This window comes from Chenopodium album, chromosome 3, assembly GCF_948465745.1.
Source record: "Chenopodium album chromosome 3, dcCheAlbu1.1, whole genome shotgun sequence".
In the NCBI taxonomy this organism is placed as follows: domain Eukaryota; kingdom Viridiplantae; phylum Streptophyta; class Magnoliopsida; order Caryophyllales; family Amaranthaceae; genus Chenopodium; species Chenopodium album.
Window position 1 is genome coordinate 11,264,992 of NC_137836.1, and position 23,121 is coordinate 11,288,112.

At 36.8% G+C, this 23,121-nt stretch overlaps 1 protein-coding gene and 1 pseudogene across 3 annotated transcripts; one reads left to right on the top strand and one right to left on the bottom strand.

Annotated features, from left to right (window-relative positions):
- The first annotated feature begins 5 nt into the window (after window positions 1-5).
- On the top strand, window positions 6-20,950 carry LOC145623832 (E3 ubiquitin-protein ligase UPL7-like). Of its 2 annotated transcripts, XM_081676709.1 has the most exons (15): window positions 6-160; window positions 340-462; window positions 3,579-3,819; window positions 5,717-6,306; window positions 7,129-8,115; window positions 8,453-8,784; window positions 9,780-10,058; window positions 10,148-10,400; window positions 14,539-14,709; window positions 14,812-14,904; window positions 16,442-16,549; window positions 18,320-18,436; window positions 18,585-18,674; window positions 18,821-18,933; window positions 20,420-20,950. In XM_081676709.1, the coding sequence occupies exons 1-14, from the start codon at window positions 137-139 to the stop codon at window positions 18,902-18,904; spliced, it is 3,492 nt and encodes a 1,163-aa protein (XP_081532835.1). In that variant the 5' UTR covers window positions 6-136; the 3' UTR covers window positions 18,905-18,933; window positions 20,420-20,950. The 2 variants fall into 2 exon arrangements, with proteins under 2 accessions (XP_081532835.1, XP_081532836.1); XM_081676710.1 differs by lacking the exons at window positions 18,585-18,674; window positions 18,821-18,933; window positions 20,420-20,950 and having other exon boundaries at window positions 16,452-16,549; window positions 18,320-18,438.
- LOC145623833 (GDSL esterase/lipase At5g03820-like) lies at window positions 19,529-22,131 on the bottom strand (annotated as a pseudogene). Its single transcript, XR_014110270.1, has 5 exons — window positions 21,787-22,131; window positions 21,553-21,683; window positions 21,103-21,336; window positions 20,442-20,697; window positions 19,529-19,851 (listed from the first exon to the last, which is right to left on the bottom strand). The product of XR_014110270.1 is annotated as a GDSL esterase/lipase At5g03820-like (transcript).
- Between the last annotated feature and the right edge of the window lie 990 nt (window positions 22,132-23,121).

The following is a 23,121-nucleotide window of genomic DNA, read 5'->3' on the forward strand; positions in this document are numbered from 1 at the left end:
AGAGTCACTAGACTCCCTAGAGAGAGACCGAGGAAAAAGGAAAGTACTCCGTTACTTAGTTTTGGTGAGTTTGGTGCTCCTTTGGCAAATCTATCATAACAGAAGCGTTTGAACGCAAGATGATCGCATAATTTTCATGGATGATCTCAACAAACATCTGGTAAATTCATCTTCTCTACTTCCTCTCTCCGCTGAAATTCTTCTCAATTTTGAACATTATTTGCCTCTAATTTCCATAATTTCCCCCATTTTATCACAAACATGCTTTCAAAATCAAATTCTGTAAGTTTTGGTCAAAATTTGATCTTAAATTTGTTAAATTTGAATGCAATTTCTTAGGTTTCACTACGAGGAGCAAGTTCGAAGGAAATTACAAGGGTTGCCCTTCTTGAGAGGGTTTCCCATGAAAGAGAGCTCCGGAATTATGCTCGGCGTGCTAGTTCCGCTGCTCTATTTATCCAGGTACTCCATTTTTCGTTGTTTACGCTTTATTCGTATTTGTCGGTCGGATTGATCTAAGTAATCTGCTATTTTGATTATCAATGTCACATAGTTTGCAATCTGAATGTCAAATTTGATTGTACTAGTAGGCAAAATGTTGTGCTTATGATTATAGATTGGAAAAATGGAAAGTAGCAATGCCTTTTTAGTTTTATTTAGAAGGTTTGTTATGTTTCCGACACGATTATTGCCGCCTGTATGGTAGTGTTTTTAAAACTGAGGGATGCAGTTTACAGCGCGAACAATTTGTTAGTGCTAAATGTTGGAGATTGCACTGAGGAAGATGAAACCTAAGAAGGCGGTTGGCCCTGATGGGGTACCGATAGAGGTGTGGAGGTGTTTGGGTAAGATTGGTATTGATTGGTTAACAAACCTTTTCAACAAGATATGGACGGCTACAAGGATCCCACAAGATTGGAGGAAGAGCACCTTGGTCCCGGTTTATAAAAACAAAGGAGACGCTCAAGATTGTTCTAACTATCGAGGAATTAAGCTTATGAGCCATACTATGAAGTTGTGGGAAAGGGTGATTGAACAAAGGTTGAGGGCATGCACAAGCATTTCAGATAACCAATTTGGTTTTATGCCTGGGAGATCTACTATGGAGGCAATCCATTTGATAAGACAAATGATGGAGTTTTATAGGGTAAAGAAGAAAGATCTTCATATGGTCTTTATTGATTTAGAGAAGGCATATGACAAGGTGCCAAGAGAGATACTTTGGTGGGCAATGTTGAAGAAAGGTATCCCACGAAGGTATGTAGACCTAGTTAAGGATATGTATCGGGATGTGTCAACAAATGTGAGGACATGCGGAGGGTTGACAAAAGATTTCCCTATTACAATCGGATTGCATCAAGGGTCTGCATTAAGCCCTTTTCTTTTTGCAACGGTTCTAGACGAATTAACTAGACCAATTCAAGATGAGGTTCCATGGTGTATGCTGTTCGCAGATGATATCGTTTTGGTGGATGAGACTAAGGATGGGGTTAATGTCAAGTTGGAGCAATGGAGGCAAAGGTTGGAATCTAGAGGGTTTAAGCTAAGTCGGAGTAAGACTGAATATTTGGTATGTCGTTTTGGCACTCAGAGGGGGACAAGCAATGAAGTGGTGAGTTTGGATGGAAAGGATTTGACCATGAGTGAATGTTTTAAGTACCTAGGGTCGATCATCCAGAAGAATGGTGACATTGATCAAGACGTGACCCACAGGATTAAGTCAGGGTGGCTTAAATGGAGAGCGGCCACGGGAGTGCTATGCGACCGCAGCATTCCCTTAAAGTTGAAGGGAAAATTCTACAGGACTGCCATAAGACCAGTGTTGCTCTATGGTACAGAATGTTGGGCTTCTAAGAAAGAGCATATTAAAAAGATGGAGGTTACGGAAATGCGCATGTTAAGGTGGATGTGTGGAAACACTTTAAGAGATAGAATCAGAAATGAGGTTATTCGCAAGAAAGTAGGTGTGGCGGGCATTGTAGATAAATTAAGGGAAAATCGTCTGCGTTGGTTTGGACATGTAAGACGGAGACCCGAGGGTGCACCGGTGCGAAGAGTGGAAGAGTGGGACCATGGAGGGATTAAACGAGGAAGAGGGAGACCAAAGATGACTTGGTTGGAAGGAGTGAGGAAGGATATGAAGTGCATGGATTTACGTGAGGATGAAGTTTTGGATCGTAAGGGATGGAGGAGAAAGATTTATGTGGATGACTACACGGAATAATCAAATTTGGTTCATGTTAGCCGACCCCACTTTTGGGATTAAGGCTTTGATTGATTGATTGATTGATTGATTTAAATGTTGGTAACTATGGCTAGTAGTTTAAGGTCGGCTAGAGTTCTTAAACAACTTGGCACTGCATTATTTGCCTTGTAACGAGCTCGCTTGTATGGTATATTCCTAGTCTATGATGACATTGATCTTCGTATTTATGTAAGTTCCGGAGTTAGCTATTCTTACATGTCATCTTTTTGTGGTCCTTCAGAGAGTAATGCAAGCTTTATAGCCCTTTTGACCGTAGAAAATAATAAGTGTCAAGATGTGATGTAAGAGTTTCGTAAGGCTTATACTTGACAAATTCTATCTAGTTTTTCTACATCTCATCTGGTACTTGGGCATTAAAGGTTACTGCCGCTCAAGGTCACTCGATTAATACCTTGGAATGTAGTGGGTCAAACCGTAACTTTTGGAATTGTCCCTTTTCATTTAGGCTATGTTTGGATAACAAAAAATGGAAGGAAAGGAAGGGAAGGGAAAGGGAAGGAGACAAACTTCCTTGTTTGGATAATATGTTGGGGGAGGGAAGGGGAGGGGGAGGGAGGGATCCATTTTCCCTCCTCCTTTAATAAAGACCATCCCTTCAAAATTGGAGAGATTTGGAGGGAAAATGGAGCTCATCATTTCCTCCACTTTCCCTTCCTTCCCCTTCCTCCTATTTTCCTTCCTTCCATTTCCCTTCTAATTTGTTATCCAAACATAGCATTAGTATTTTCAGGAGTTTCAGCATCTTGTGATCCAAGATTTATGGTCTATAATTATAACATTAACTTAGATCTGTTTCTTAAATTGAGTTTTGCACCTTAACTAGCTAATACTAGCACAAACTCTCCTTGGAGACCCTTGACCATTATTGACGAGGGGAGGCATTTCGTGATATTACATGCATATTGGCTACATGATAATCAAGAAAAAGCATTATGGTGGAGAATATTGTTTAAGAATGATTTAGGATATAGTGATAGTTGCTTTTGCAATGCATGGCCTACCGTTTTGCAGGAAAAACTTATTGAAGTGCAGTCCCAAACATGTAAATAACAAGATTGTTGCTGAGGAAGATTTATATTCTAAATCGATTGAATCTACCCTCATGGTTTTAAAAATTGATTCATACACGACAAGTTGGTTAATTGGTTGGTATGCAAATCTTTCTTGTATTTGTTATTGAATTGCTGCCTTGTTTTTCATATGCTGTTGTACTGTATCTGCTTGTGTGTCTGGTGAAAGGTCACTACAAGGAGCATTTAAGAGTTTTCCAGGTTCCTTTTAATTGAGCTAACTTTCTTGTAAATGTTATCAGAGGGTTTGGCGGCGCTACAGTGTGACAATGAGAGTGGCATTAGAGTTTCAAAAAGAATGGGATCTCTCCATACATGATGCTTCTAGGCCAATAAGTAAAACATGGATTTCTTGCTATTTATTGAGGCCCTTCCTATATTTTATCACCCATTTATCTCTCAGACGGCGCACTGTCCAAAGCCAGGCTGTGAACTCTATGCGTAGTTGTTTTGTGATATTATTGGAAAATTTAAATTCAACAGGTAACTTTATTTGTTTGTGTACTTATTTTGATTGGCTAGATGTTGTTAATTCTTATTTTAATTTTGATTTGGTGTGCTAGAATTCTTTATTATTTGAACTTTCTTGGTTATGATAATATGTGTCTGAATTTGACATTGCTATATTTTATCTTAGTGAGATGACAGTCTGATACTTTGCCATCATAGTGAACTGCCTTATCTGAGTTTTTGCTCTTTACTTGAGTGTTATACGAGATCTGCATCATGTGAGAAACTTTTTGAAAGGAAAAATTTATAAACTTTGACATTCGGATATCTTTCTTCCATGAATAAACATGGGAGTAAAAGAGTACTTCATGGAATGATTATTAAAAAAAAAAAAAAAAAAAAAAAAATGATTCAAAGTTCCCATCGTTCCACAATTGTCCAAACTATGCATCTTTGCAGCTCCTGTGCATCCAATTTGACTTGGATACTAAGTCTTTGACAAATTGTGTAATTCTTTTCTTTTCTGAATCACACCTATGACCTATCTTCTAGCATGAAATTTTCTCTATCTTGCTTCTACTCCCTCTCATATCCAGTTTCCCTAACATATAGTTCTTGGTCAATCTTCTCTCTACTGCATCCCTGCATCCAAATCTGGGTATTAACCTGCATTGATTTTTAAACTTCCCAAACCCTTTACCACATCTTGCAAATTTGTTGTTATGAAAGGCCTTCACGTATGCAAATTATCTGGCCCAAACTACTTTTCAATTTTAATCCATTTGATTAAATACCCTCAATCTGTAGTAGATTGAGAAAATCCTTGAAATTGATGAAGTTTACTTGCACTTAGTGCAGTTTGGGGCACCCTTATATAAAACCATTAAGATGTAGTATTAGTAATTTATGTTGTGCGTGCGTGTGTGCATGCACACATTCATACAAACATGTGTATTTGATACATTGTGATACTTCTAACCCATCTTCTTACCTGAAATTATATGGTGCTTGAGAAGAGTCCACATTGACTCCATTCTTTTTATTCCAAAGAAACCTGTCATATAGTGGAAACTCAAATCTTGCGACCTCTATTTTTATGCTTTTGTATTAGGAAATGAAGCTTTGTTAAATTTTACAAAAAAAAAAAAAAAAAAAAAATAGTCAAGAGCAGATTTGCCCTTAGTTGTTACCCAAATTCCCATTTGCATCCCCATGCCTATTTAAAAAGGCGTTTTGAATAAGGGCCAAAAAATTGAGATGAAGTGAAACACTTTGTATCATGGTGATATAGCATGTAGTTCAAGGAGTTAATAGAAATGAAATAATGGGTTCTTGTTTGTCAAGAAAACAAATATTAGAAGTGTAGTTATATGATTACCATTTGTAACTATTTAATAGGACATCATATGTTGGAAATCATTGGCATTGTTAGTGAAAGTGGAATAAGCTCTTAAACAAAATATCTCAAGAACGTAGCATTCATTAAGGGTTGTACGAATAATTAATCTAAATTTGAATTCTTAGATAGCAGTATATGGGGATACTTGCGACTTTGAATTTTCTAATTTTTGCCAAAATATGTCAATGCTTTTCCCAAGCTCTGATGATGGCCTTCTACCTAGGGTGTATAACATGAATGCTAATGTGCCTCTACTTCCTGTGGAGGTTCATGTTTTGATGTGCCAAGAATCTTCTTGATCACTTTTCTGAAATTTAGTTGTCTATAATCTACCTCTTTTCTTTTGAGGATGAACAAGAAAAAGGAAAAAAAAAAAAGATTGAATTTAAAATTCATCTTTTCTGGTTATAGAAGTATTGTACAGTGGACAACCTCTATGATAAATAACTTATTTATTCTCTGTAGTTTTTATCATGTACATATAACAAGTTATTACTGTATTTGTCTTCTTATCAATTTTTCTTTTGGTAGACTTAAATATAAATTTCTGCGCTTTGGCAATTGGTACAAATGAGGAGCAACACATGTGGAATTATCAAGGAAAGAAGCTAGTCTCTTTGTGCTCATTCATACTTGTGGATTATGATAATTACTCACTAGGGAGTAGTGAAGTTGTTGCTGTTACAGCATTATTGATGCGTTTGGTTATCACCCTTGCTGATTCAAGGGGCTGGAAGTGCATATCTGATGAAAAACGTGAGGATGCAGACAGTGCAGTAAAGGATTTGGTTAGATTTATTGGCAGTGACAAAAGTGGCCTGTATAGATCTGTTGGGAGGTACTTGACTAAGTTGAGTGCTTCTTCTAATTCTTCACAAAGTGTTGTTAAGAAGGATGATAAGTTCTTGATCACTGCCAGTGCAATAACTTTAGTATTGCGACCATTTCTGGTATTCAACACCGATGAAAAGGATTTTTTACCAGTAGATGTGCAATGTGCTGCAGAGCAGTATTGTTTATTCATACTTACAGTACCCTGGCTGGTTCAATGTATCCCAGCTGTGATTCTTCGTGCTTTGAGTCATAAATCTACTTTACTGCCCTGCTTTCAGACTCTCCTGGTGAGTAACAAGGCCTGCTAATAATATTACTTTGATGTTGTTGAATTGTTATTCATCAATACTAGTGGTGGACTGGTGGATCATTTTGAATAATTTAACCCCCACCATTTTGTTTGTTTGTTTGTTCTACGCTATTATTGGTGGCTCTTTATTCCAAAAATGTTAGTAAAAGATGAGTGGGTGTAAAAAAAAGGTGGATTTAGTAAGATAGATGGAGTAATAATGTTGATGGATGTAAGAAAGAGGTGGAGAATGGTGGGGAAGATTATAAATGGTGCTTGCAATATAAAAAAAGTATAAAAAGAATAAGGTGGGTAGAACACACACACACACACACACACACACACACACACAGAGTAGAGAGAGTTTGATAAAGAAGGTTACAATTGATAGTGGTGTAGAGGGGGGTTTAAAGTATGATAAAGATGTTCTTTTTTATTTCAGTCTCTTTCCTTTTTCTCTTTGGCAGTAGAGATGCAAGTGAGGAAGGTATTTACACATGGCACAAAGGGATTTTTTCTTTCAAACCATAGAAAGAGAGAATCTCTTTGTTTCTGGAGTCTTCTTCAGAATTCTTGTTGGATTATGTTTATCTTCTCTGGGCTCATGCTCATGGGATCTTCCTTAGTGTGTTTTCTTTCTGATGGTGTGTGTGATTGAAATTTTTAAAATTGTTTTCTTGAATTTATCTGCTCATTGTAATGCTTCTCTGCTCAATGGAATTTCTGTTTTTGTGATAAGAGGTTTTACTGAGATAATTATGTAAGGACCTTGCAGTATAAAACTTCAGAGGGCTGATCATTTTATGGCAGGTGATGGCAGATCTTAAATAAAAAAATCTTGATGGAATATTCAAGGATGGATCTCTCTGGAGCTTTGTATCCCAATGATATACCCTGTGTTGGTTGGGCTCTTTCAAACATTATAAGCCTGGTAACAGGGAGAGAAAATGGCTCCTCTGAATCAAGCAGCTTTACTGATGGTGTAGACATTGCAGGATATGTTCAAGTTCTCAATATCCTTGCTGAAAGATTCCTTACCGAGATTGAGAAAAATCGATTTGCAGAAAAGGAAAGACAAGAACTGTTGGAGGATGGAAATTCTTCTAGGATGTATAAATATATCGCGGAAATGACCTTTGGATCCTTAAATTACATGGACCTTTTGAGACCTGTTTGTCAGCAGTGGCATCTTTCAAAGCTCATGGTCGCAGCAAAGAGCAGTGCTTTCACAAATGAAAATGACTCCCTTACTTCAAAGTCAGATCTAAAACAGATTAAAGTTTTGGATCTGCTTGATATTGCTCATTATTACTCTTACATGATCAGAATATATTCAGCCTTGAATTTGATGCTCGGCCCATTACCAGTTCTTAATATGCTATCTTTTACTCCTGGATTTTTGGTCAGCATCTGGGGAGCAATGGAGCATGCTCTATTTCCTAAAGCCATTCAAGCTTCTGGAGATGACTTGTACCATGCTACTGAAATGGATGGGAACAAGTCTGCTGGGAATTCAAAGAGAAAACAAAAACAGCCTAGTAAAGATGGAGCTGCTAAATGGGTTAATGTATTTTATAAAATTAGTGGAAAATCCCAGACAGATGCGGATAATAGCTCTGTTGGGATTGACAGTCAAACTGAAGACAGCCAGATAAAGACCAATCTGGATGATATGTGGGATGTAGAATCTTTAAGATGCGGTCTTGGAAGCATTTCAAAGGAAAAACTATGTCTAATTCATCTGTTTTGTGCCACATATGCACACCTGCTCTTGGTTCTTGATGATATTGAATTTTATGAGAAACAGGTATCTGCTGCTCCCTCCATTCCTTTGTATTCTTTACACTTTGATTTTCATGGTCTCCAATGCACACCTTTGACCACGTATATATTCTATATGATATGAATAAACAATCTAAAAATTGATATATTCAAGCTGGATTTAACAAGATCCCACATGATATGGTTTTGATGTTTACAATAATACAAATTTAAAGTCAAAAATTTAAAAAGTTGACCATAAAAGTCATGATGTAAAGAATAAAAAGAGACGAAGGGAGTATTATTTATTGGTTGTAGATCTTACAATCTATTGTTTGATTTGTTTCTATTACTAATATTGGGCATCTTGTTGTGTAACATAGGTTCCTTTCTCCTTGGAGCAGCAGCGCAAGATTGCATCAATGCTAAATACACTTGTTTATAATGGCTTGCTTCATAATACAGATCGGCAAAATAAACCAATTATGGATGCAGCATCTAGATGCCTACAAATGCTATACGAAAGGGACTGCAGACATTGTTTTTGCCCTCCTTCTTTGTGGCTTTCACCAGCTCGCAAGAGTAGGCCTCCTATTGCTATGGCTGCCAGGACCCATGAAGTTCAGTCAGAAGTCAGATCAGATGACAATTCGACCTTTCCAAGCATGGGTTCTTTTATAACTGTGACTCCTCATGTATATCCTTTTGAAGAAAGGTGGGCATAGATTTCTAAGTTCTCACACTATGAGCAAGAATTTAGAATGAAATTAAGACCGGTGATATGATTGCAGATCTTTGTGTTTACATGTGAATTTGGCACTTGTCCTCTCCTTGAAATTAGAGTTTTATGACCAATTATGACACGAAGCATGAGGTGTACGAAATATCTTCATAGATGTCCCCTAATCGTTATCACACCTGTAAAGTTTTGTCTTTTACATCTAGCTCTGGCCATGAGTCATAATTGATATAATTGCCAAGTGGGTGCTATTTCTCAGCTGAAGCTGGAAAAAAAATTGACAAGGTCTTTGAAGTTTGAACCAAATGTAATGCAAGGAATCAATATTAGGGGAAGGGTATGTTAGTCATAGCCTATTAGTAGTGGCTTGGGGAATAAGCTAGAGTTTGTTATGGGAGTTTTTCTATAAATAGGCCTCATTAGGAGGAATAAGGACATGCTGAAAATATTGTGAGTTTAGTTATTGGGAGAGAGTGAGCCTCTCGAAAGCTCATGTCAGGAGAGTATCCACCTCTCGAAAGTGGAATTATCATTCTATTAGTGTATTTCACATATTATCAATCTCATCAGCATTTTTCTTCCCTAATTTCTGCCATAGTTAGAGCTGTAATCATGTCAGAATCCATGCTAATTCCTAGCAAAATCCATACTAATTCCTAGCATAAACCTGTGTGAGATCCTCTGTAGCTGTGCTGATCCTCTTCTTATAATTTCTATTAATGGGATCATCTCATCCATTACTACGGACATGTGGTCTCCTTTTGTACTTGCCCTACCTATATAATTTGTTAGTAAAGGAAGGGGGGGGGGGGGGGGATGATAGGTTTAGGTTTGAGGCTCAAAAGGCAGTTGAAACTCTTGAAATTTTTTGGTATAGTCTGAGATTTACATGATATCTGCCTAAGATTTTGTGCCTTTCTACTCCAAAGTCTAAACTAGTCATAATATTTACTTGTTTACCTCATTGGCAGGGTTCAGATGTTTAGAGAGCTCATTAAAATGGACAAGACTTCTCGCAGGATGGCCGGGGAACTTAATGCCCCTGGTGAGCGATCCGTTGCGATTGTAGTTCGTAGGGGTCATTTAATTGAAGATGGATTTCAGCAATTGAATTCTCTGGGAACAAGATTAAAATCATCTATACATGTTTCATTTGTTAGTGAATGTGGTCTTCCTGAGGCTGGCCTGGATTACGGTGGTTTGTCTAAGGAGTTCTTAACTGACATTGCAAAGGCAGAGTTTGACCCACAGTATGTTGTCTGCATGCTTATCTTATAATCAAAGTAATTGATTTCTTTTCATGTAAGTAAAGCCTGCGTTTTGGATTCTTGATCCTAAGGTATGGACTGTTCTGTCAGACCTCAACTTCTGAGAGACTGTTAATCCCCAATACTGCTGCAAGATTTCAAGAAAATGGTGTCCAGATGATTGAATTCGTTGGAAGAATTGTTGGAAAAGCTCTGTATGAAGAAATCTTACTGGATTATTCATTTTCACATGTTTTTGTCCAAAAGCTTTTGGGCCGCTATTGCTTTCTTGATGAACTCTCTACCCTTGACCCAGAGCTGTATCGAAATCTGATGTATGTCAAGGTAAGATTGATTTTTTTTTTTTAGTATCATTCATTGTAAAGCCTTTTTCTGCCTATTTGTGAGTAAAAAACCTGTGGAGTGTATGATGTGTAAGTAGCAGAACTGTGAATAGATGTGGAGAAAAAGCAACATCAAATTGGTGTCTTTTTGCCGGACATGTAGCCATTTGACAATTCTAACTTTCTAAGATATAAAAGCAACAATAAAATATTGCATGGCATTTGACCTGATTAAGGTAGTGTTTAGCCAAGCTTCTAGGAGAGTTTCTAGGGATCAGTAGCTGAAACTAAGCCAAACACTACATATTTGGAAGTAGTTATTAAACTTAAAATGACTTCTAGGAGGGCTAGAAGTAGATGCTTTAAATTGGAGCTTCTCAAATCATTTTCTCGGGGAGCTGTTAAGATCTTTTAATGAAAATTTTCCAAGTCCAAAACACCCTCCACAATTCATGAATTCCCTCCTTGCCCTTGTGAAAAATAACTTCATGCTCCATTGTCATCCTTTCTTATACTCTAATGGCAACAACCTTTAAAACTTTCCACCACACCCACAAATCTTTACCTCTAAAACTCTTTTTCTTTTATTATTTTTTCAATTTGAAGAATAGAAGCACAGGTGCATCTCCTCATTTCTTCTTGTGTTTACCCGAGGGAGAGAAAAAAGCGCATGGGGTGTGGAAAGATAGATATGATAGGTAGTTGGGTTGCAATGGTTATTGTGTGGCAGTTTTCTGGAGGTGACAATGATGGTTTGATGGTGGTTGGCTGCCTGTGGACTTGACCACTAAGACTTTAGAGAGGATGAATTATGGAATAGAGATGGAGTATGGGCCTATTTTGTTTAGAAATGGATCAATTTGGATTCATTTTCTCCATTGTCCAAGAAGCTGGAAGTATATAATGGTCCAAACAACATCAAAAAGTTTATTTTTCTGAAAATTACATCTATAATAATGTGGCCAAACATCTCAAAATTTCTCGAGATATAGTTTCTGGAAAGTGCTTCTCAAGAGCAGAAGATGTTTTTTTTTAAAAAAAAAAAACTTAACAAAGCTTAATAAAATTATCTTTTGAAGTCATTTTTCTTTAATCAACTTAAAATTGGATTAATCTGTTTTTAAAAATCTTCACTTTGATTTCTTTATGTTGTCAAGTTTAATGTATAAAAAAGCTCAAGGCGCACTAAGGCGAAAAGGGATTTGCAGCGCCTAGGTGCGCCTCAGTGCAAAGAGGCGCACTGTATAAACAGTTAAAAAAATTGGCAGAAAATTGCTTCAAAAGCACCTCAGGTGCGCCTCAAGTGCGCCTCAGGTGCGCCTCATGCGCTTTTGGTGCGCCTAATTGAAAACGCCTCGCTCAGACCCAAAAAAGCTCTTACCCCCTATCGCCTTGCGCCTCAGCGCCTTAGGTGCGCTTTTTCAAACACTGGTCAAGTTGTTGACTATATGTTTATCACATGGAATTTACATTGTAAGAGACTATTTATTTTATTGCTTTATGTGAAAATGGGAGGGAAATATAACTCTTAGGTTTTGCATACTCTCTAGATGCATATCTTAGTCGAGATAATCTTGCAAGTAAAAAAAACTTTGTTTGTGATATATCGTACATCATTAAAAAAAAAACTTTATTTATTTGAGCCTCATGAAAAACTGTTGAAAGAATTTGCTGTAATTGGGAGACAAAATTTAAATATAATCCCTTTGTTTAACAAAATTCCTTCCCATTGATAGATCCAATAAGTACAGAAAATTGGGAAGAATTTTAAGGAATGGCTCCAAATGGAAAGTGGGCGGAATTTTATGCAACAGAGGGAAAGGAAACAGTACTTTCAATAACTCTTTCTTTGGTTTACTTTACACAACATCTGTAATTTCTTTTTGGTTGATGCTAGTTTGCCTCAATTATCTCCATACCCTTAACTTGTGACACAATAGGCATCATAGGTTGAGCCATGAAGTTCCAAAAAAATTAAAAAAATATTAAAGATATGGGCCACAAATGAAAGATCAATTTATAACTGAAGACTGTCTTATAGACTTTCTAATGCATATGTTTATAAGTTGAGGGTAATTGAGGCAAAGTTGAAAAGCTTTATTTTCTATGTACCTTTTATTTTCTATTATAAGATCGAACTTAATATCATTACCCACATGTCTCTAGCAAAGTTGAAGGTGAGTGGGTAAATGTTTTTAGATGTACACAACGTGTATGTTACCCATATATAGAAAAGAGGCTGTTTTCTTCAAGACTCCTAATCAAAAAGGCAGATGAATGACCTACAATACAATAATCACAATTTTTAAAAGTCAATTGATTTCAAAAAGTCAATTACTACAACAACGACTTCTACTACTAGTAGTAGGCTGGTTTTGTATTAAGTCATTGTAATCCAAAATTGGATAATACAAATTACAAGTCTCTACTACTAGTAGGCTGGTTTTGTATTAAGTCATTGTAATCCAAAATTGGATAATACAACATTACAAGTCTCTAGATGACTATTTTGTTAAAATAAAAATTGGTTAGATGAGAAAAACTTGGTTTCATATTTCTCAGGCCACATTGAAAGTTGACGTGCTTTATAGGATGATTTTTATGGAAGGTGAGTAAAAAAAAAAGTTAACAGTGTGTAATATGATGTTTTCATGTCAATTGCAATTTGCAACTATAGTTGAAAGGAAATATGGGCATTTTTTGATGATTTTGTGGCAATTATAGTATGGATAGACTAGAGTCTATGGAGCAATTGTCATTAGACCTAGCAATCTACCCAAATGACCTGACCCATGACCCAAAAACGACTGAAATTAACCCAAAAACCGAAATCTACTCGACTGGTACCCGATCCATCTTGACCCGATACCTGAAATGACCTGACCTTATTGTACCCGAGTTACCCGACCCAAAGTTGAACCGACACCTAAAAATTACCCGACTCGAAGTTGACCCAAATTACTTGACCCGATACCCTAAATGTTCCGAATTAAAATTACCTAATAAGTAAAATAAAACATAAAAGTGTCTAGTGCCATAAATGACTCAAACTGTTTCATCCCCAACCGTAACTTAACTACAAAAGCGAATTAAATCATCGATTTGAGCTTGATCCACATTATCAACACAAAATGAACAACCCGAAAATACTCGGCCCGAGATTAACCCGACCATAAACCTGAATTGACCCGACCTGACCCAAATGTTAGCTGACCCGAAATGACTCGACCTGTACTCGACCCGAATGACCCGTTTGCCAGGTCTTGTTGTCATGAGTGTCATTGCTTGAATTTCTTTCTACTTTTTCTCATTGCACTTTATCCCATTTGTAGATTGTCATACTTGCTTTAATTTCTTACGCTACTGATGAAGGCGTCTTATTAGGAGAGTAGAGGATGTTAAGTCAAACATACAAGTATGATTTATGTTTCACAGCAAATGTGTTGTGGACCTGTGGAACTTGGGAAGGCAGCCTAAGTTATTACAGTAAAAGGCTGGGAACTCTTTATATGTCCTGGTATATATTGTGCTCGTATAGTTAAGTAGAGCACTAGAGCTGTAATGCCATCACTTCAGGGAAGTGCAAATATTTTATGACCCCATGTTTACCAGATTGCAAGGTTTTAAGCTGCTTTCAGATCTCACAGAACTTAATGAGGTTGGTCATTGGCTAGCTCAATTATATAGATTTTATACTTATGGTATGGTTTGGGACTTTGGTTAATTAATGCATCAGTTGGTCTTCCTAGCTTTTCTACGGGCTTCTGTGACCAGCTTCCAGAGACAACCCAATTTCCAATTTAATGAGGACTTAAAGTTAAAGGGCAAGTCATAATGTAATTGTTTTTCTGTCCTGGCTGATGAAAGATTGTCTACTTCTTAGGGACTAATGAACTATATACCCGTGCCTTGTAACCATTTTTTTAAAATCAAATATGTTCAGATTGTAATGGTCGCAGCTTACATGTTCCATGTTTAGCATTGGAATATAGTCGCAGAAAAACACAAAATATAATGCTGTTGATTATCGATTATCATTTGATCATGTGGATGGATGGTAGATTATTCCACTTAATATGTCTTAACTCCGAGTCTTAGTCTTAGGTTTGTGTGACTTTTGATTGTACCCTTGTTTGCAGAATTATGAAGGTGATGTTAAGGAACTTTCACTTGATTTTACTGTCACTGAGGAATTATTGGGCAAAATGCACATCATTGAGCTTAGACCTGGCGGCAAAGACAGCATTGTGACAAATGAAAATAAGTTGCAATACATTCATGCTATGGCAGATTATAAACTTAATCGGCAGGTACTTAGGATTGTCTACAGTGAACTGATTGTATTTTCAAGGGCCTGAAGGCGGTTGAACATGGTTTCATGCAACTTACTGAGATGTGATGTAAAATTGCAGATCTTGCCACTATCAAATGCATTCTATAGGGGATTAACGGATCTCATTTCACCATCATGGTTGAAGTTGTTTAATGCCAGTGAATTTAATCAGGTATTATATTTCATCCTGTGCTTCTTGATGCTGGAATATATATGAGGTACTCTTGAAATATAGCAAACATATGTAATCATCATTACACACCCTATGATTTGCAAACACTCTTGAACTGTAACCATGGCACCTCTCTTAAAGTGGCCCTGATGTTATCTATATACTTCTTATTAAAAGAGGTAGAGGTGGACAGCTGTAAATCTGGATTGACTTGGCTGTAACTTTTTCTATTTGCAAAAAGTGTCCCTGATGTTATCTTTAATTTTGAAGAGGACATCATTGTTTCTGGATTTGGCTATAACCTTTTCAAACTGAGAACATATCTGTTGTGATAATAATTTGGTGATGCTGATTATCATTAATCATGAGGCATTTGCTTAGTGGACTCAAAATACTAAAACAAACTGCCTGGTGTCCTGGTCTGATGCATAATGTTGAAAACTACCCCTGCAACTTGAAATAACAAGAACTAGGGAATGAAAAGTAGCTGCATTCCTGAAATTAAACACGCAAATGCATCCTTGCTTGCTTGTTCCCACTAACAGACTCACATACACATATTAATGCCGTTTGTAATTATTTGTTGTAGCTATAACTAATAATGATATAATATATTTGTTCTAGACGAATTAACTAGACCAATTCAAGATGAGGTTCCATGGTGTATGCTGTTCGCAGATGATATCGTTTTGGTGGATGAGACTAAGGATGGGGTTAATGTCAAGTTGGAGCAATGGAGGCAAAGGTTGGAATCTAGAGGGTTTAAGCTAAGTCGGAGTAAGACTGAATATTTGGTATGTCGTTTTGGCACTCAGAGGGGGACAAGCAATGAAGTGGTGAGTTTGGATGGAAAGGATTTGACCATGAGTGAATGTTTTAAGTACCTAGGGTCGATCATCCAGAAGAATGGTGACATTGATCAAGACGTGACCCACAGGATTAAGTCAGGGTGGCTTAAATGGAGAGCGGCCACGGGAGTGCTATGCGACCGCAGCATTCCCTTAAAGTTGAAGGGAAAATTCTACAGGACTGCCATAAGACCAGTGTTGCTCTATGGTACAGAATGTTGGGCTTCTAAGAAAGAGCATATTAAAAAGATGGAGGTTACGGAAATGCGCATGTTAAGGTGGATGTGTGGAAACACTTTAAGAGATAGAATCAGAAATGAGGTTATTCGCAAGAAAGTAGGTGTGGCGGGCATTGTAGATAAATTAAGGGAAAATCGTCTGCGTTGGTTTGGACATGTAAGACGGAGACCCGAGGGTGCACCGGTGCGAAGAGTGGAAGAGTGGGACCATGGAGGGATTAAACGAGGAAGAGGGAGACCAAAGATGACTTGGTTGGAAGGAGTGAGGAAGGATATGAAGTGCATGGATTTACGTGAGGATGAAGTTTTGGATCGTAAGGGATGGAGGAGAAAGATTTATGTTGATGACTACACGGAATAATCAAATTTGGTTCATGTTAGCCGACCCCACTTTTGGGATTAAGGCTTTGATTGATTGATTGATTTGAACAATGAATTTATTCTCCACAGTTGCTTTCAGGTGGCAACCATGATATTGATGTTGATGATTTGCGGAAAAATACACGGTATACTGGTGGGTACTCTGAGGGAAGTCGAACAGTGAAACTCTTTTGGGAGGTACTTTCATCTTATTTAGATTTTCTGTGGTTGTGGTTTTATCAATTTGTTCCAGTAAAAGATAAAAGTAGTTTGCACAAACACATTCTATCCATGTTGGTTATTCTTTTCCTTGGTTAAAGTAAGAAATGGGGTGGATGAACAACCATGTACTTGTTCCTCTTAACTTCTTATCCACATGCCAGCCTTGAACCAAAGAGACATTTTTTTATTTTGAAACTATGAATAAAAAAAATCTCCATGAGGTGCTTATCAACAAAAAGACTAATGTAGGCAAGGGGGTCAACAAAGCTGACAGCTATATCAGGAACCATTATATTCGTGTGAGGTTTTGCTGCATCTTTAATGGCTCGCATTAATGCACAAGATCAGTGTATAAAAAGGCATGCCTAGGTGCTATGTGATTAGGGTTGAGCGCTTTTTTTGGCTTAAGGCAAGGCACACGTAAGCAAATTTCTTTAGCTGTTTTAAATTGTGCGCCTCACTTTAAAGAGGCGCACCAAAGCGCAGCAGGACCTTTATTGCCTCATTGTGCCTTGAGCTTTTTTATACATTGCACTAGATATAGAAAATCCTTTCTATTTAGTTTTTGTAATCCATACACTTGCTTAGCTAGTGGTATCTATATTCTTTTGTTAGTGTGAATCAATGTTATTCAAATTTAAACTGTTAAACCTCTAATCAAGTAAATCTTTTAACTTTGAAATCTTGGTGGTAAAGCATGCTATTCAACTGCATGTACATGGAATGTTAATATGATTTAAATAAAAAATTGTAGAAATCTTGTAGTATCTGGCTGTCCGACATTGCTTTGGCAATCTGTGTGGTAGTTATGGCTTTACAAAATCTAATTATAGAGAATGAATCTAGTGCTGGGGCAGTGAAAATGTATGGTGATCTGCAAACATTGTTTGTTTAACCTTGATTTTGAAGCATCATTGAGTGAAAGAAATAAGGGTTGTATACTTTAGCGATCAGATGTTAAAAGATTACTCTAAGATTTAATATTCTTTCACATGGTTTGAAAACAGGGTTTTAGTCGAGAATTTGAGATTGCGGGAACGGTCACATTGTTGTGGTAACAGAATTGATGGATTGATTGCAAACCATGTGGTGGTTGTCATGATGTGACTTTGATTTCCAAGTCTTTTAGGATTTTATCATATTTGTAAGCTATTAAAATAGTTAAGAGTAGACCATCAGAGGCTTAGAGCTTATTATGAGGGAGACATGGGGATTTTTTCACTATGTCTCATTATATAGCAAGTAACTTTTGAGTGAAACACGGGGTGTAGCATTCAATGCGGGGTAATTTGGGATGCAACTTTTGGAAAAGATCATGGGTTTTTGGAAAACACTGTTAAACCAGATGATTTCAGTTCGGTCAATTAAAAAATTATTTATAACATAGCTAAACTGATATGCACTCTGATATGCAATTGATTATTCCGTTCCAACATTTTGAGCTATTCAGTATCCTAAGTAGTTGGAAAATGATGCGTCTTTGGTAAAGAAGTTTCAATTTAATTGACATTAAATTCTATGTGTGATTCTTTCCTCATCACTTAGGTTTCTCTTTATATCTCTCTCATCATCATATGGATTCCTTAAAAAGGTGTTACAACCCCCCCCCCCCCCCTCCCCTCTCTCTCCTCCCTGTGTTGCAAATTTGCAATTATAAAAGAACAGAGGAGGTGGTTCTAATGAATTGTAATTTAAGGCTGGATTCGACTTGCTTAGCTTACATATTTTCTGGATAAAATCTGATAGGTCTTGGCAGGATTTGAGCCGAAAGAACGGTGTATGCTTCTTAAGTTTGTTACAAGTTGCTCACGAGCTCCATTACTTGGCTTCAAACATTTGCAGCCAACTTTTACCATCCATAAGGTATTCCTTGACTTTGGATTACCTAGCTAGACTCATTTGTTCGGATAACTTCGCAATAAAATACATAATGATGATACTAGTGTTACAACTCTGTACTGGATACATGACCAAAATTATTGTGTTTTGTTGCTACGTTATCCAATCTTAGGTTGCATGTGATGTACCTCTTTGGGCAGCGTTTGGAGGACAGGATGTGGAGCGGTTACCCTCCGCTTCTACATGCTACAACACTCTAAAGGTATACTCAAGAACACCTAGATATTGCTACGTAGTTGCCACTTTGCTGCGAACATACTCCGCTTCTACATGCTACAACACTCTTGTGGCTTGATTATATCTTGTTTACTCTTATTTTTTTACTCTAGCTCTCTTAATTTGTTATAGCTTCCTACCTATAAAAGAGCTAGTACATTGAGGGCGAAGCTTCAGTATGCAATCAACTCAAATGCAGGGTTTGAACTTTCTTGAGTGGTTTCGGCTGCTTACCAGTTCGTGAGGTATCAATTAGCTTTTATTTCTCTGTATATTGACATTAAAGTTTCTGCCATCTGTAGTTGGTAAAAAAAAAAAAAAAAATATATGTTATCCATCCAGCTCGGTTTCTTGTGATTATTTTCCCTCTAAGCATGGGCTGATATGTCACATAATTTGCTAATTGAAGTCCTGTCCAAGTAATTTTTGAAATATAGATGGAGACTCTCTTTCGTTAGAATGCTTATATACTTTCTCATGGTCATTAGCGATTGATGTGATGTTTGCTTTACTTACCCAGTCATCCTACCCATAACTCCAAGGGTAAAACGGGTGAAAAAGAGAAAAAGAACAATAAAACAATAAAGAGAATTTAGAAACAAGAAAAGATGCATTGTAACTGATGATAATCGAAGGGTGGAAAGCTAATATGAATTGTCCTGGATGTGATGACGGAATAAAGAGAATTTAGAAACAAGAAAAGATGCATTGTAACTGATGATAATCGAAGGGTGGAAAGCTAATATGAATTGTCCTGGATGTGATGACGGAACCTTCATATATACCTATATGATGGTGTTTTGTCAACAGCTAGTTCTGCTAAACTCTTACTTAACCCTGTGTTTTACAAGGAGAAAAATTAATTAGCTCTCAAATTACACTCCAAATATATTACATCTGCCAGAGAAGCAGAGTGGCCAAAGCTCCATTCTGCATTTGTAAGGAAAACTAGAAGTGTTTCTTGATGATTTAACCTATCAGGGGAAATCCCTGTGCAAGGAGAGCACCGGCCAACACACTGTTTGCTGCTTCAGAGGGATGGAACCCATCCCAGAAAACATACTGGGTGGCATTGGAGCATGTCCCTACGGATCTTTCATTGCAAAGCAGGGATGTTTCTATTGTTCCCGTTCCACAGCAAGCTTTTCTTGACTCAAAGAAACCTGCACCAAGTAGATTGCTTCAAAACATGGGACTTGATATTCTAACTTAAGCTTGTCAATTTGTCATAAATAGGTCACTTACTATAAGTTTTTTATTTTTATTTTTATTTTTTTAAGCTTACCCTTAATGATGCCCTTGATTAAAATTGGCAATGGAAGACTAATTAGATATAGTGTGGTGTAAAGGTTTATTTAAAATAGTCTGGATTTAACGCAAATATCAAAACATTCAAATGTGGCTTATTTTTCAGGAATATTTAGAGATTAACTTAGTTTAAGGAGTCTCATGAGGTCTGCAACATTGGGATTCTTTTTTATTCTACCGCCTTTTGCTTATATCTGGTTGACACAGTTTGAGTGTTGTGCTTCCTCAATGCACCAACTTAACCAATAATTTCTTTAATTGTTTATAATTAAAAATTATATTCTGATTGATTTTAAAAGCATACAGCAAGGCTAACATAACAAGATTATGCATCACTATGTTATTCTTATCAGATCTTTTTCTGATTTATTTTTTAGTTATATAACAGTAAATCTATTTATTGTATCTTTGTTTGCATTCCAGATGTAGGTGAGAAAGAGATTACCATTTTCCATGGGATGTGCTATAATGTCTAGGAGAGGCTGGTAGATGTCAAAGACCACCAATTTCAAATCCGAGTGTTTTGACTGCAAGTTCTGTGCCATGCCATTCAGTTTGCTGTTAAATGAAACAGCATCCTTGTTAAGCCTTGCTACGCATTGGTTGCTTCCTCCTCCAAAGAGGGTAATGGCTGCTGGCAAGCACCCCATTGGCGGTAAGCTCGTTACTCCTATCCTTCTTACTCCAAGTCCATACAACGTCTGTAAAAGTATATCAATATTGAGTTAGTATAGCTTTTGTTAGGCTAAAAAGTGGAGTGAAAAAGAGTCCTCTTTCACCCTAGTGAAAAAAGGAGTGTGTTTAACCTCAAAAGTGTTCATTTGCTTTGATTCTTTGAAACATCTTTTATTTTTTTATTCACCAACTAATCTAGTGTGTAAATTTTTGTGCGTTGTTATTATATCTATTCCAAATTTAGTGCATATTTTAATGGAGTATTATATTTTTCAATAATATGACCCATCTTAGAGTGAATATTTGATTTATCAGCACAAAATATGTATGTTTCGTCCCTAACAGCACCTAAAAGTAGATCCAAAATTCATTGTCTAATTTCATTACGTAATGGAAGTGTAAAAATAAATGAGATAATGAGAAACAGAGACCTGGACAAAATTAGCGAAGGAGGTCATGAGAATATCAGCAAACTGATCAGGTGTATACTGTCGGTAGATGTAAGGGTTGATGTAGTAATTCTGTAGATAATCACTGTTTCCTGCACTCAGAATATGAATTCCTCCTGAAAACATCCCTTTTGCTTTCTCACTCCCCACCATTTTTGTCACCTTACTCTGATAATCCTTTTAGTACCCCAACTGTTGCGTCAACGATATCGCCCGCTATAAATACATACCCCCACAAAATTAGTCATAAATAAGAAAAAAAAAATAAAATAAATCTTCAATAGAATTTATTTATTTATTTATTTTATTTTTCTTTTAAAATAATTACCGTTAAAGGAAGAACAACATTTAGAAACGGTGACAAGTTTTTTGCATGGGTGCATGCAAAGATTATTTTTCACCCTTTTAATGCAGTGGGATGATGAAACTTACATATAAGGTGGCTGTTCTCTCAGCATAACCAGAACCAGCAGATGCAAAGTTAGCACCTATAAGTAGGTTCTTTCCTCTTGCTGCTTGGCTGAGATAAGATGGTGGATACGCAGTAAACCCCAGATTCTCAGCTGCCAAAACCACAAAACATAAAACCCATTAGCTTTTTTACACTTTACACGCACGCGCGCGCACATACACAAACAAGAACAGAGAAAGATTAAGTTGACTCACCAGTGAAATCAGTAGCAAGTTTTCCATTGCAGAACCTGCCAGTAGCCTGATGGGTGACGAAGTCTCTTCCATAAGGAGGGAAGTTAGCTCTGATTAGAGTGTAAAGGCCATTGTTGTTGCCTGAATCAACAACAGAGTCCCCAAATATGCAAAGTATGGGTACCAGAGGCTCCCCATAACATCGTCGAAACACCGAAACAGCGAGTAAAAAAGTAAAAACCAGTACATTTTTTGTAAACCCCATTTTCATTGTTTACTTTGACAATGAAAATGGAAGAGAGGAAAGGAGGGTAAGTATAGGGTTGAAATATTGAGGGTTATGGGGCGAGGACAGTTGAGGTTGTAATAAAGGAGTCTGGGCTGTAAATCTGTCAAATTGGAGTAAATATTTTTGCAGTAAAGCTGCTCATTGTTTACTGGAGTAGTATTACTACTCTGTATTTACTTCCTGTTTTGGGGTGGATGGACTTGCTTCTTTGGTGCCCAAAACTCGAGTCATGTTCGACAAAACTAGTTATAATTGTTAACTATTAGGCTTTAATTTGTTGTTAGTTGTCGATTAATAGTTTTTAGAGGTTAGTTGTCAAAGTAACTACTTGTTAGTATTTAAGGTTTGTGAATTGTGATTGTGTTCGATGAAATAGCTTCGGGTAATGACGCGTAAGTTTGCAATATTCATGCAGAAGAAAAGTCAACCTTTTTTTCATTCTTTCTAGAGAAATAATTTAATTTTTTCTACAATATAATTGTCACTAAATTTTCTCTACTAATTCAAGGGAGTGTTTGGTTTGGAAAATGAAAACGGAACGGAAAGAAAACAAATAAGAGGGAGAAAATGAATCATTTTACCTTTCATTTATTCGGTTTAACTATAAAAAGGATATTTGTCAAGAGGATGGTAAGGGTATTTGCTACCCTAAGTTTTTGAGAGGAAACAAATGAGGGGTAAGAGTAACTATTACTCTTAAGTAATGGTAATTGTTATCAAGCATTCGAACCAAACATACGGTAATAGTATTGGTTTAATCGAATTTGTTTCCAATCCCAAAAATACAATAACCAAACGCCCCCAAGTATCAGTAATTCTCAGCTTGATACCTTCACATTTGGGAAGCGGAATGAAAATAAAATAAATTGGTTAAAAAAAAAACGGTTTGTATTACTTGCAACAGACCTACTTAGCATTGTATTATATGAAGTGATTAAAGAAAATGAACAAATTAATTTTAGATCGTCTCAATCTAATCCTTCTCTCTTATCGGTGGTAAGTTAAAACGAAGTACTAGTATAAATTTTGAATGTGTACCTTGTCTAAAATCTTCTTTAAACTACATG